This window comes from Crassostrea angulata, chromosome 3 (genome assembly GCF_025612915.1).
Source record: "Crassostrea angulata isolate pt1a10 chromosome 3, ASM2561291v2, whole genome shotgun sequence".
NCBI classification, from domain to species: Eukaryota; Metazoa; Mollusca; class Bivalvia; order Ostreida; family Ostreidae; genus Magallana; species Magallana angulata.
Genome location: NC_069113.1, coordinates 7,650,997 through 7,665,983, shown reverse-complemented (window position 1 = coordinate 7,665,983; position 14,987 = coordinate 7,650,997). Strand labels below are relative to the sequence as shown.

General features: G+C 34.3%; 1 protein-coding gene across 2 annotated transcripts; it reads right to left on the bottom strand.

Annotated features, from left to right (window-relative positions):
* Positions 1-147: 147 nt before the first annotated feature.
* On the bottom strand, positions 148-5,823 carry LOC128176157 (uncharacterized). 2 transcript variants are annotated; one of them, XM_052842260.1, is made up of 6 exons: positions 5,464-5,823; positions 4,900-5,051; positions 4,364-4,436; positions 3,917-3,982; positions 3,508-3,641; positions 148-2,973 (listed from the first exon to the last, which is right to left on the bottom strand). In XM_052842260.1, the coding sequence occupies exons 2-6, from the start codon at positions 5,009-5,011 to the stop codon at positions 2,789-2,791; spliced, it is 570 nt and encodes a 189-aa protein (XP_052698220.1). In that variant the 5' UTR covers positions 5,012-5,051; positions 5,464-5,823; the 3' UTR covers positions 148-2,788. The 2 variants fall into 2 exon arrangements, with proteins under 2 accessions (XP_052698220.1, XP_052698221.1); XM_052842261.1 differs by lacking the exon at positions 5,464-5,823 and adding an exon at positions 5,205-5,294.
* Positions 5,824-14,987: the final 9,164 nt, after the last annotated feature.

Sequence of the window (14,987 nt, the reverse complement as noted above, 5' to 3'; positions counted from 1 at the left end):
ATTAAGAGGACTGGATGGTCGACGCCATTTGTAGGCTATATTTACCTTTTTTAGATAAAGGGCTCTGTTGAAGGATAATAGAAAAAAGTTTAAATTTTAAACCCAAAATATTTATTTGGGGTTTTTCTTTATTAATTTCTTTATTAAAATTTTATTTTTTATGTTTAAAATTGTTCACTTGTGCATTTTGAATGATTGACAAAAATTTAAATGTTAGAAGTCAAGTTACAAGCAAGATACCAAGGTAAGAAATCATTGTTGTGTAGACAAATATTGAGTCGTACATTTTATTTTTACAAATAACGAAAAGTACAGAAATTACCACTTCTTTGGAAAAATGAATCTGACAGACAAGATAAACTGATTTATTGTGTTCATAAAAGATGTAATCAACCAAAAAAGCCACATTTGATTTAAACTCATACCAATACTCATGTATAAACATATGTAACAATAACAAGACTCGTGCTTTGTTTACATAAGAAAAAATTTCAAACTCTGATACTTTCTTGTAACTCAATATTTGACTCTCAAACTTTGACAAATTATTAGAAATACCCATAACTACCATTCTAAATACTTAAAATGGGGAAATAAGATTTGAAATTACTGAACTCAAAACCAAGTCTGGCCTTTAATGGTAAAAAAAAAAACATCATGTTAAAAGTTTAAGACAGATGTGATGGTGATATTAAACTGAAGGAAGAGCTTTAGTGGAAGAAGAATTTAATTTGAACCATTTTAACAAGAGCTTGGACTTTGGGTTGCTGTTTCAAAAAGCAATGTGACGTAGGCCTGTCTATTTCATTGTCAGCCACGGCTCTCTGAAATCAACAAGATTTGTCTGGCTTTTGAGTTAAGACTACGCAATCGCTGCATATTTCGCTTGAAACCGCGTCATTTTTAACTTGTTTTGATGCAAGAATTAGGTAGCAACGTCCTACTGAAAGTCCAAGGTCTTGTTAAAATGGTTCTCCCTTGTATGTGAAATTAAAACAGGGGATGGAAGTTTTTGTTTTTTTTGTTGAGCAGCAGACAAACAACAATGGTTGAACAATCTGTTGATATGCGTCAATGTTTTTTACGTTAATATGGAGATGCCATGGTAAATGGCACACTTAACGTCAGGAAAAGACAATGATTTAACATAAATGAAAATAACTCATTAAGGATTTAAAATTATCGATACATAAGAAAAATGACATTTGAGAGTACATGAAATCTGTTTTGTTTGTAATGTATTTGTGTATCAGTTGATAGGACAAAATGAAAAACAAACTAATGTGTTAAATTTGGTATGTTTTCATTTGTCAGAATTAACAAATATTTTTAAAGTTTAAAAGATAAACAAATGCACGTAAATACATGTAATAGCAACAACATTTGCCTCTGAAAAAGCATTGAAGCTTGTTGGAATATTTGGTTTATCATTGATTATTGTGGATTTCAATTGTTACATACCAGATCTAAAAATTTATTAACTTCAATAACTATTTGATTTAAATGGAAATAAACTGGTTTTGGCAGAGCTTTGTTCAACATTTACATTGCCTTATTACTGTGTGTTTTATGAAATACATAAAAATTTATGTTTACAAATTTATGTTTACAAATATTATTGAAACATCAGTACATGCATATATTAATGTATATATATTACATTTATTTCGATAATAGTAGATACCGGGAAACTACTTGAACCATCAATACTCGATCTATTGAATAATTCACCCCTTTTACATCCATCTAGTTGCAGGGTAAAATATAAAATGACTGAATATGTATTTCATTAAAATGTATAAATTTACAATTTACAAAATATTTTTGCATAAAAAATTATATTTCACTGATTTTTAAAAGGCATAAAATCCTCAAATAAAATTAGTTAGAAAGTGCAATAAACATTTCATGTTATATTATATATCTCCATAAGATTTAGGAAAAAACCCATCAACTTTGATGGTACATGTATATATTTTTTTTCTAATATGTAAGCTTCTGTTTGTACTATACTTTTTTGTATTTAAATTAAATTCCTTTTTATTGTTGCAATGTTTAACAGAAATAAAAAAAATTTATTGTTCAATTTTATATATGCATTATTCCTGTATAATTGTCACTAATTGTATTTGTTTTTGCATCAGGAACATGTAATTACAAGAAATCGATGCTTTTTAAAACAAACTTTAAAAAAAAATTATTGATCCACTTTACAGGTGCATTTAGAAATAAATCTAATTTTAATTAGACTGATTTAGAATTGATACATAGATCTATTTAATCAAATACAGGTAGTTTCGACTGAAGCTTAAAAACCATCAAATGAAAACAAAACAAATACTGCTTTGTTAGATTCTACACTTATTGTAATAAAAGGTGTAGAGTATACAGCGAGGGGTAGAGGGTCCTGGAAATTCAATACATAAAGCTGGTGATATAGTGAGTTTCAAAATAATTAGGTTTAACTGTGCTGAAATTGAAACCAAAAATGTCTAATCCAACACATGTGTAAACCACCACCTTGTCAATCATATCCTCTCAGAGTTGTCAAATCTCCAACATTAAAAAGCTGGTAGTATCATCCAATCCAATCCAATAATTCTAAGTTCCTCAACAGACTAGAAATGTTCTGAAACAATGCATGATGATGTTTCCTGTCTTTGGTTCCTCAACAGAATAGAAAACTATGATGACGTTTCTAATATTATGTTATCTGACCACTTGTCCATTATGACACAAGTCTCCAATCTTCCTTTAGGTGTCTGTCTTTACATGCCACTCTATATGGCTAATGATTAGCTCCCAGTTGTTGGTAGTACTGCTGGTCATCAGTCTGTGTGGAGATCTCATGGGTGACCAATTTTATGACGGGTGTGGTGGTCGGAATGTACTGAGTCTCAGTCACTGTGTACACTATGCCATCCTTGAACGTCTTTAGTATGTACAATAGTCCACACACAATTAGCAGAAACCCTGCAAACACAACGCACACCACAGTATGAACGACTACAGACTACATCAAATTCACATGTAGTGGACTTGCCTACTTACAAATTGGAGCAATAGAAGGGTAGATTGTTTTATTTTCGCATAATCATGTACATATGAACCTACTGCATGTGTTACAGTAGTTTTACTGTCAAGATCCCCATTGATTTTGTAACAGATCAACTGTTACACAAAGCCAGTGTAGATATCCTTTTATTGACAAGTTATATACTAGATGTACATGTGGAATTACAAGCCGATCATATAAAGGGAATGTTTTAAAAAAATCTTTTCAAAATACAATGTGTCTAAAAATCCTGTTTTCCTGAATTCATTTTACCTGCAGATCCATTTACACATATTTTTTCTTTTTTTACAGAAATTTGAAAGAAAAATGTTCAATGATAAAACATCGCAGTTTCTGCCACAAGTGATCTTTAATGAACATGTGCAATCTCTACTGTTATTCTCCCTAATGACTAAGGTTAAAACTGAGGTCTTAGACCGAGTTGTGCTCACCACTGACGATCCCCAGGACAGTCCTCATCCCTTCCAGAAACACGGGGAAGGCGATGACTAGGTACAGGATGCCCTTCTTCCAGTTGTCAACCCACATCACCAGCTGCCAGCAGAAGCAGCAGCACCCCTCCTGTCTGAAGGGAAAGGTCAATCAAAGGTCAAGGCCGTCTTCACTTTTTCACCACCCCAAATGTTTAAATACATATTGAATTTTATATCAATTATGTTTTTTACCCAAGAGCTTTTGTGATCAACAAGGAATAAGATATATTACATAATGCATTTAATTATATAAGTTAAGGACCCAAAACGCAACGTACTGTTTTAAAAATAGGTTCTTTATTATTTACCGTATATATTTATATTGTCAGCAGAATGACCCCCCCCCCCCCTCCCCCAGGTCTCTTACCTGCAGCAAGCAGATTTGTTGATTATCCATGTAGCTTCAAAGAACGTTACAACCACTGACGCCCCTCTGAAAGAGAACCGTGGATATTGTTATACGTGTCGTATATTTGTCACACCTATGAATTATTGTAAAAAATTGTTACAATGTTACACCAAGTAACAAGAACAATTTTAAAGCCAGGGTCATACATTCCCAAATCAGTATTCATCACGTTATCGGAACACCTGGGATTTCTATCAGTTATAAAACAGTATTCAATTGGTTCCTACAACATATATCCCTCCTTGGGATAAACTTTTTCTTTGATCATTTTTATTTAGATCATAAGTTTATACATGCATGAATCACACAGTCAGTGGAGAGTTCTTTCATTATCAAAACACAATGCAGATATCTCAAAAGAAGCAAAAAAAAAAAAAGAGCGGACTTACGAAACAGACAACTCACATGAGATAGAATCCGACGTACTGCGTGGCCCTGTCTTTGTCTTGGACGACGTAGATAGCTGCTGCCCACATCACTACAAGAATAAAACCACAGGGCCATGGTCACTGTAAAGTAGCATTGTGAAGGTATGGACAAGGGATGGGGAAACAGGCTGGGGGTGACCCCCTCCCCCCTTTGATTTACTGATCATATGTTTACAATAGGACAATCGCAACCCCCTCCTACAAATGTATAATGCAGCACTCTAACTTTAATTAGTTAGATGTCTCCAAATTTATAACATTCACGCTTTTCCGATCATATCCGGCAAATTGATTCGACATTCACCCCTTTCCTTTTTCTAGTCCTTTATCAAACGAAACTATAATGATTAAAAAAGATCAATGATCCGCCTCTGTGCCACTTTTTTGCAAATTTAAACATAACCATTACCCCCCCCCCCCTTTTTTTTTTGCTTGTCAAGATTTCTGATAAGTATAGCACCCCCCCCCCTTTCAATTTGCTTCCAACGCCACTATGAGCTGTCTTACAAGTACCTGCTAGTGTAGCCAGTGTTGAGAGCCTGGCGATGATGGTGATGTTACGGAGGAAGGGCGGGGTTTTAGTGGGTGAGGTGGTCAGTATCCGATCCTTCTCCCTGTCACTCATGGTCAGATTACACCATTCTGTCCTATTATAATGTAGTCAGCTGAAAATAAGAGTCATGTATGTACTGGTATTTATAATCTAGAACATAGCGGCCATTTCATTGCAAAAGTTGTGATTGTACGTAATGCTTTCAATAATTTTCCCCCTTTTTTACACATATAATGGTCTTGGTCATGATACATTGGCAACTTACAAAGTAACTGTCATGTTCAGCCATGTTAAAGTTAAAAAATCTAAGTTAAATTTTTCACTACAATCATCATGCCTAATGAAATTACGAAATATAAGCTAGTTTAAAAAAAAAAACTTCAATACACACAATCAGATGTCCACTTATTCAAAATTTAAATGTTCCCTTCTTCAAGTTTCAATATTTTCTTAATAAAGACAGCAATTTAGCAATACCCGTGAGCTATATATATATAAAGAAAGAGAAAAGAAACACCACCCACCTGATCCATCCAGCAGTTTTGTGAAATCTCCATGGGAATTAAAAACTCTCCATAATCACTTATAATTCTTTGTAAAGAATACTTGTGTTATCAACTGTCTCTATAATTCATGAAACACGTTTCAACGACTAAAATCAATGATAATCCGTAAAATGGATCAATTGATGTTTTCTTTTTTTGTCAACGTTGGTTTGTCAATGCCCCATATGGGCGTAGGCCTCCATGCAAAGCCGCCAACTGTTGCACAGCCCTGTTTATTTTACCGTCGAAAAATCTATATATTAGTATATACATATTTACCGAACCATATTCGCAGCAATACGAAAAAGATGCATATATATCATCTAGTATCAGTAAATGATAACATTTACAATAACCATATATCATCTAGTATCAGTAAATGATAACATTTACATAACCATATATTATCCATGTGACCATTCTGAAAACCTTGAAACGAGCCACTAAACATTGAATTTAATTCATGAATTAGTTAATGCATCATTGCATAGCAATCGTTCTATCTACATATAATTACACACATGGCGTCTGAATCAGTTTAACTGACGTTAACCCGCTGTTTCCAGTCTGCTTGGCCCCCCATCATTACTATACATGTATTCTACTATACAATAATCAAGTAACAAGGCCTCAGTACGCTGCTCCCAGTAGGAATCTCTACTAAATCCTGTCGCTATACTACTAGTATATATATCACTGTTGATTCTGTAGTTACTTGTATAATATGCAAATATATTGCTTATGTTGTAGATCTATCTGATGTATCATTTCTACTGAAGGTTACTCCACATACTTATGTCTATTCATTGCTGATGTTGTATTTGTTGTATAATGTCAACTATAGGTTTCTCTACTTTCTTATGCCTTTACATTGCTAATGATGTTTCTATTATATCATGTCTACTTTAGGTTTCTCTACTTGCTTATGTCTATACATTGCTAATGATGTTTATATTTTATCATATCTATTTTAGGTTTCTCTACTTGCTTATGTCTATACATTGCTGATGTTGCATTTATTGCATGATGTCTACAAAGTTTCTCCACTGCTGGTGTCTTTTCTTTGGTGATATTGTAACTGTTGTATGATGTCTACCAAGATTCTCCACCAGTTAATGTAACAAGATTGGTGATTTTGTACCTGTTGTATCATATTTGCGAGGTTTCTCCACATGCTGATGTCAGTTCTTTCGTGATTTTGTACATGTTGTATTATGTCTACTAGGTTTCGCCAATTGCTCGATTGACTTTGTCGATACAATTAACAAATTTACGTATACTTTAAGATGGGTGAATAATTTAATGTTTTTACCATTTAAATCTTTTTTATCTCAACTGAGCCTATAAGACTCAAGTGAGCTTTTCTGATTAAAAATTGTCCGTTGTATGTCGTTGTTGTCGTCGTCATCGTAAACTTTTCACAACTTCATCATCACTTCTTCTCTAGGACCAATGAACCAATTTCCAAAACATCCTTGGGGGAAGGAATCAAATGAAGGGCCAGTCCCCATTTAAAGAGGAGTTGATAACGAAAGAGTGAAAATAAGGTTCGTTCTTTTATAAATCTCTTTTCCAGAATCACTGCATGGGCCAATATTAACCAAACTTGGCACAAGGCATCCTAAGGGAAATTAGAGAACCAGTACTTCTTCAAAGGGGCGATCTATATCATTCTATCTATCTCTCTCTCTCTCTCTCTCTCTCTCTCTCTCTCTCTCTCTCTCTCTCTCTCTCTCTCTCTCTCTCCAGATACCATTAGAATTTATAATTTATGGAAGAAATCGCTAGCTAAGTTAAACGGCGATTTGGTCGATCATACTCTCTCTCTCTCTCTCTCTCTCTCTCTCTCTCTCTCTCTCTCTCTCTCTCTCTCTCTCTGTGGGGCCTGAATTTTTAGGGTCATCGACTGGAAGTTTCAGGCCCCAATAATATAGGAAAGAAAAATTTTGAATTACGAACTGCGTTCTGGAATGCAGTTCACTTTTGAACTGCTAAACTACTACCTCTGTGTAAAATGGTGATGTGGTCATATCTAGTTTATGAGATTTTGGACTATAAAGAAAATATACACTATTCATTATTGTGGATTTTTAAACATCGGGCTCGAAAACATCAAGAACCCCTTCCCTTGAGGAAAGAGGTGTTCAGCCTTAAGTCCAACCTCCAGATCATGTCGATTGATGGTGATTGGGGGAGGGCAGCATAGTAATTGGTTACGGTTTCTCCGCTAATCCCGGTTTGTCTCTAGAAGTGTTACCAGCCATGCTTGTCGAGCGTCATATTCCCGTACGCCCTTTCTAAGTTAGCCCGGGTCTGTATTGTGCCTATTATCCGCCTGCTTCTACGTGGAGAAGGCATCGCATATGACTTGCTGTGTCCTGAATGGCTATGTTGTGGACTTGCTTACAGTTTCCCTTTCGTATTATTGCTAGTCATCGGTTGGGGCTGAAAACGGGAGGCAACAACCACACGAACACATCACACAACATTTAACAGACTGTATAAGCTGCACAGTGCTAATGAATGAATGAACTGATTAATTAATTTGTGTTAAAGACGCGCTGTGATTCGTTATATCTTAAGACCTCGACAACCAATAGAATACTTTGGTTTTTCGATATAGTGGAAAACATATTTATGAATATTAATCTTATATTAATGTTTGTTAATTATAATATCCTGTTACACAGATTACATGTAATTCCATTGATATGGAATTAAAAAAAATTAATGAATCACACACGTTATATTTTCAATTTTTTTTCTACTCTGTTTTCAATTTTTGTTTTGTTATTATTACATGTTTTTTCTTTTCTTTCTCATTTTTTCTCTACACTACATAAACTTTTTTTTAATTTTCAACCTTAGCAATTAACCATTATTTTTCTTTTTTTTTAAATTTTCATTTTCCTATCATAAGCTATTTGTTTTGTTTATTTTTTTTTGCACTGTACCTCCTTCCAATGCTATTTATAATATTAATCTATTATACAAAATTCAGTTGCAATATATATGTATATATATCTTATATAAAATTATATAATTACTCATATTATACATTGACTACAGGAAAGAACATAAATAGGCATTATGCCGGCTGTTCAATCCATTTCAATGTATCTATATACTTGAATAAAATACTTCTTAAATTAAATTAGTATACAAGGTAATTAACCAAAATACAGTTCTAACGGTAATTAATAGAAAGGAAAAACAGCTACACGCTTGAAGAATTGTCAAGGGACTACCAATATTGGTCTCCAGGCCCCGAGGTTATAAAACTTTTTTCATACTCGTACTCATACTCATACTCCGTACTCCGAGTATGTGCTCCACTGAGTACGACTTTAAAAACCGAGGTTATAAAAGTTTTTGAGTACGTTCTCCGCTGAGTACAATTTGGAGTATGCTCCAAAAAGGCGATCGATGAAATTTTACGTCTCTGAAGAAAGACAGAGAACGGTAATTCATGTAAATAGTCCTGGCATGTAGGCAAACTGTACATGTATTCAGATTAATTATTTATCAACAAAATATAACACATTATTTACATGTACATATTACCTTCTCCATCTGCAAGCATGGAGATGTGTCTGCATCTATAACTTATGAATTTTTGAGCAACAGAGACGATAAATCCAGTGTAATTGGTAAAATTATCAACAAATTGTGTTCATGTCAAATCTCTCTCTCTCTCTCTCTCTCTCTCTCTCTCTCTCTCTCTCTCATGAGACTCAGATAGTGATTCATGCATGTGATGATTAAGTATAATTATGTTGTAAGGAACGATATGAATATAAAAGAAAGAAGTAAGAATTTACACGGATATGAAGAGAGTATTTCAACATAGAATTTAGTTCGATATATCTTAAGTGTTCCTGGCTTTTATACGATTTTGAAATTTTACATGCCAGGAAAAGGTCAGAAACGACGCCAATACAAAACTGGAAAGTCACTGCCCCCAAGTGGATATCTCTTAAGATATTTAGTGAGCAGTCCCTGTATTAGGGAAAACAGGGAAGAGTTTAATTCAAAAATAGAAACATATACTTGGGAAAATCACAAAAATACTGAGAAATCCGTATTTTCACACTCATGTAATATACACTAAGGAAATTATATGGGTATTCCAATTTAATTGCAACATACTTAGTACTATATTTGCCTTTTAAAATTCTTGTGAGAAAAAAAAATCTAATATCTTGAAGGGGTGGGGTGGGGGTGGGTGTTGGAATTGCATCAATGAACATATGCCAAAAGCCAAGGACACACGTAAAGTTTCTCATTTTAATATTTTTGGGAATGTGCTCGAGAGTTTAAGAAAATTCACTAATTGAAATATTTTTGAAATTTCCAATTTGAGGACCACGTTAAACAGAAACAACGTGTTTAAGGAAACTGTGTACTAAAGTTGCTGTACCCCTTTTTGTGGGGTTTTATTGATGGTTCAAGTTTTTCTCACTTAGTCAAGGCTTGAACATGTGTGTTTAGAATTTTTACATACATACTGTGTCATTTTTAATCTTAAGTAACGTCCATTGATATTTTTGAGCAAGCCTTTTCCTATTCATCTTTAAAATTCGAAATACATGTGTTAATTTTGATGCATTTGACATAGATATTTGGTTACTTTAGATAAAAAAGGAATAGCTATATAAATTATCTAAATAGTTACTTGCTAATAAAATTAAACAATTTAAGAGATGAATATTCCCACAGCTAAGCTATATAGAGAAAAATCTCTCACATGAAAATGCGAAGAAGCTATTTTAAGTAGTACATGTATTTTCAATCGATTGCATAGAATAACAATAATCCCCTTCAAATCTCTCTCTCTCTCTCTCTCTCTCTCTCTCTCTCTCTCTCTCTCATAAATTCTAGCTTCGATCATGCAGGTTATGATTAATTTAAGTGTTATCTTTTTTTTCTTTTTTTTACATAAACAAGCTTTTAATTAACTTTAAATTACCCGAATTCTCAAGCAGAATATATACGTCGATCATACTTTTAAAATGTTTTTCCATAACTGTGTATTTAAGAATAAAATTTGATGTCATTACACCAAATTTTATTTGTAGAAAGATACTAATATAATACTTAAGACTATGGGGTCACCGGGACCCACCATCCTTATATTCGAGCGTTTATAATCAAATGTTAAACCAAACAATGCATTTCACCTTACGTATACTTAGACATGTCTATGTTCTCGATGTTTTAATTCGAAATAAAGATCGTAAGGTAGGTGATGTTCCATGGTAAAATTTCTTTAATATTTGGAAAATAAAAATCAAATAGATGGTTCGGAATGGATACTCTACCTTCCCGCAGTAAAATTAAAAAGAAGTTGCGGCCTACAATGTATATTAGACAAAGAACACATCTAGATCTCTGCAGCTACATGTAGTATGTATGGTCACCTAGGAAGCCAAATATGTACGTCATAATTTTAAAAATATTGCCAATACAAAACTTAAAAATTCGAAATATTATCTTTATGTTTACATCTAACGCCCTTTAACCTGCGTTTTAATTACTTACTGCTGATTCTTGATTACTTTCTATATTTCCAAGTAAGATTGCTTTTTGTTAACTTTCAAAATAGGTTTTTATTATCGATATTTCGAGATAAAAAGAAATGAACCTTGATCAAAATTACTCTAAATTTCACAGCGTTTTTGACACTACAGAGGAAAGGCGATTTATAAGCCAATATTTTCCACATGCAGACAGTAACTGTTTTATGAAAAATTAAAAAAAAACAACAATCGTATAGATAAACCACAGGAACAAGGATTCCCCCCCCCCCCCCCACTCACACACACACCAACACCAACTCCTCTTAAAAATATTTAGTTCCAGGGGTAGATCCAGAATGTGAAGTTAGAGGGGGCGTCAGTATAAGACAGGGAGTATGGAGAGGCCGCTTTGTGGCCTCCAGATGGTCCAGGGCAAAGCCCTGTTGGTGACCCAGGGGGCAAAGCCGGCCCCAGAAGCTCCAGGATTCTAGAGATTTTGTAGGGTAAAAGGGAAGTCTTTAAATAGACGTTTAAGATATTTTTTTTCTCGTGATTACCGCGGTATACTTAAAGTATTAAAATTATTTACAATTTTTAAAGGTTTGTAGATTTAAGACCTACAGTCATCAAATTCCTCTGTCTTGTAGAAATCCAAGAAACATATCCTTTTATTTTTTTTCTTTCGAATGACTGTAAATAAATCAGTTTAAAAATCAAGTTCAATGGGACAATGTAAATTAATGAAGTTTTGATAAAAGATAACTATATATACCAGCTTATATTATAATAACAATGGAAGAGTCGTTAAAACACTAGTTAGTATAACCAATTACTTAAAGGTGGGTATATGGGTGACTGGTCATATTTGAACCCAAGGACAGCGTAACCAAAATGTTTTTTCCTGGGTTTTTTTAGTTACACCATTGAACACACGCGTTTTCTTCATATTGAAACAGTCTAATGTAGAGAAATCCCCGGCAATCGGTTTTTAGAACGCAGTTCGCAGTTCGCAATTGAATAGTGAACTGCGTTCTATAGAACGCAGTTCGCAATTCAAAATTTAGTGCGATTGAATAGTGAACTGCGTTCTATAGAACGCAGTTCGCAATTCAAAATTTAGAATTCATATTTGGGGCCCGCTTGCCTTATCTGCAATTGAATAGTGAACTGCGTTCTATAGAACGCAGTTCGCAATTCAAAATTTAGAATTCATATTTGGGGCCCGCTTGCCTTATATGCAATTGAATAGTGAACTGCGTTCTATAGAACGCAGTTCGCAATTCAAAATTTAGAATTCATATTTGGGACCCGCTTGCCTTATATGCAATTGAATAGTGAACTGCGTTCTATAGAACGCAGTTCGCAATTCAAAATTTAGTGCGATTGAATAGTGAACTGCGTTCTATAGAACGCAGTTCGCAATTCAAAATTTAGAATTCATATTTGGGGCCCGCTTGCCTTATATGCAATTGAATAGTGAACTGCGTTCTACAGAACGCAGTTCGCAATTCAAAATTTAGAATTCATATTTGGGGCCCGCTTGCCTTATATGCAATTGAATAGTGAACTGCGTTCTATAGAACGCAGTTCGCAATTCAAAATTTAGTGCGATTGAATAGTGAACTGCGTTCTATAGAACGCAGTTCGCAATTCAAAATTTAGAATTCATATTTGGGGCCCGCTTGCCTTATATGCAATTGAATAGTGAACTGCGTTCTATAGAACGCAGTTCGCAATTCAAAATTTAGAATTCATATTTGGGACCCGCTTGCCTTATATGCAATTGAATAGTGAACTGCGTTCTATAGAACGCAGTTCGCAATTCAAAATTTAGAATTCATATTTGGGGCCCGCTTGCCTTATATGCAATTGAATAGTGAACTGCGTTCTATAGAACGCAGTTCGCAATTCAAAATTTAGAATTCATATTTGGGGCCCGCTTGCCTTATATGCAATTGAATAGTGAACTGCGTTCTATAGAACGCAGTTCGCAATTCAAAATTTAGTGCGATTGAATAGTGAACTGCGTTCTATAGAACGCAGTTCGCAATTCAAAATTTAGAATTCATATTTGGGGCCCGCTTGCCTTATATGCAATTGAATAGTGAACTGCGTTCTATAGAACGCAGTTCGCAATTCAAAATTTAGAATTCATATTTGGGGCCCGCTTGCCTTATATGCAATTGAATAGTGAACTGCGTTCTATAGAACGCAGTTCGCAATTCAAAATTTAGAATTCATACTTGGGGCCCGCTTGCCTTATATGCAATTGAATAGTGAACTGCGTTCTATAGAACGCAGTTCGCAATTCAAAATTTAGAATTCATACTTGGGGCCCGCTTGCCTTATATGCAATTGAATAGTGAACTGCGGTCTATAGAACGCAGTTCGCAATTCAAAATTTAGAATTCATATTTGGGGCCCGCTTGCCTTATATGCAATTGAATAGTGAACTGCGTTCTATAGAACGCAGTTCGCAATTCAAAATTTAGAATTCATACTTGGGGCCCGCTTGCCTTATATGCAATTGAATAGTGAACTGCGTTCTATAGAACGCAGTTCGCAATTCAAAATTTAGAATTCATATTTGGGGCCCGCTTGCCTTATATGCAATTGAATAGTGAACTGCGTTCTATAGAACGCAGTTCGCAATTCAAAATTTAGTGCGATTGAATAGTGAACTGCGTTCTATAGAACGCAGTTCGCAATTCAAAATTTAGAATTCATATTTGGGGCCCGCTTGCCTTATATGCAATTGAATAGTGAACTGCGTTCTATAGAACGCAGTTCGCAATTCAAAATTTAGAATTCATACTTGGGGCCCGCTTGCCTTATATGCAATTGAATAGTGAACTGCGTTCTATAGAACGCAGTTCGCAATTCAAAATTTAGAATTCATACTTGGGGCCCGCTTGCCTTATATGCAATTGAATAGTGAACTGCGTTCTATAGAACGCAGTTCGCAATTCAAAATTTAGAATTCATACTTGGGGCCCGCTTGCCTTATATGCAATTGAATAGTGAACTGCGGTCTATAGAACGCAACGGTTGTTGTTAAATTTAGAATTCAAGTACGATTAGGAGTATGAAAAAGTTTTATAACCTCGATATCTTGAGTAGGAGTACGATTTGGAGCACGGAGTACGATTTGGAGTACGAGATCGTACTCAAGAAAGTTTTATAACCTCGGGGCCTGGAAATTATTTGTATTTTGAAACGGGGTTGGAATCTATAGTCAAAAGACGTGAAATTGCTAAACTAACGCTAGTGTATAGATTATACACCAATATCTTAATGATAATGCTAACATTATTAGAAAAGATACATGTTCCTCTCGCTACAGTTCTCGTTATTAAGACAATAATATACCTACTAGAGTTAAGTACGACACATATAAAAAGTCCTTTACTCCAGATGCTATAAGCAAATGGAACTCGCTATACTAATTCGGATACCAATAAAGCAACACCCATCCGTCAATTTCAAAGAAGCATTTCTAATACCAGTGATACAAATGTTCCTAAATATTTTCTAGTAACTAACATCATTCATGCATAATTAATGCATATTTATTTACGTAAGCGGGTTATGTAATTTTTTTTCTGCAATGATCGCAACCTTCATAACCCGCATGAATCATCAAAGAAAGCATTTTATTGTTTATATTAACATCTTTCTTTTTGTTAATTGATAATGAAAAGTAAGTAAAATTCACTAAATTACTGTTGATGTACGTACATGTAAGTACGTTAGCTAAGAGAAACAGCCAAATCGTCTCCAGTGAGACTTTGAGTCTGACATCGTCATGATTATTTCCTGCAGTCCGTGATTTTTTCTAGGTCGCTGTATGTTTAGATGTAAATATATATTTACATTCACTTTCTTTCCCTCTATTAAATTGCATTGGTTGATTTGAGTGATACTTACGCATAACACAAGACCCAATCACCAAATCTGGTTCGTATAAATACATTCAGTATTCCT

Excerpts from the sequence above, each read along its gene's own strand:
- LOC128176157 (XM_052842260.1), bottom strand. The coding sequence starts at position 5,011 with ATGAGTGACAGGGAGAAGGATCGGATACTGACCACCTCACCCACTAAA. Across the intron at positions 4,437-4,899 it reads AACACTGGCTACACTAGCAG|TGATGTGGGCAGCAGCTATC; the intron begins GTACTTGTAAGA and ends TTATTCTTGTAG. Across the intron at positions 3,983-4,363 it reads TACGTCGGATTCTATCTCAT|AGGGGCGTCAGTGGTTGTAA; the intron begins GTGAGTTGTCTG and ends GTTCTCTTTCAG.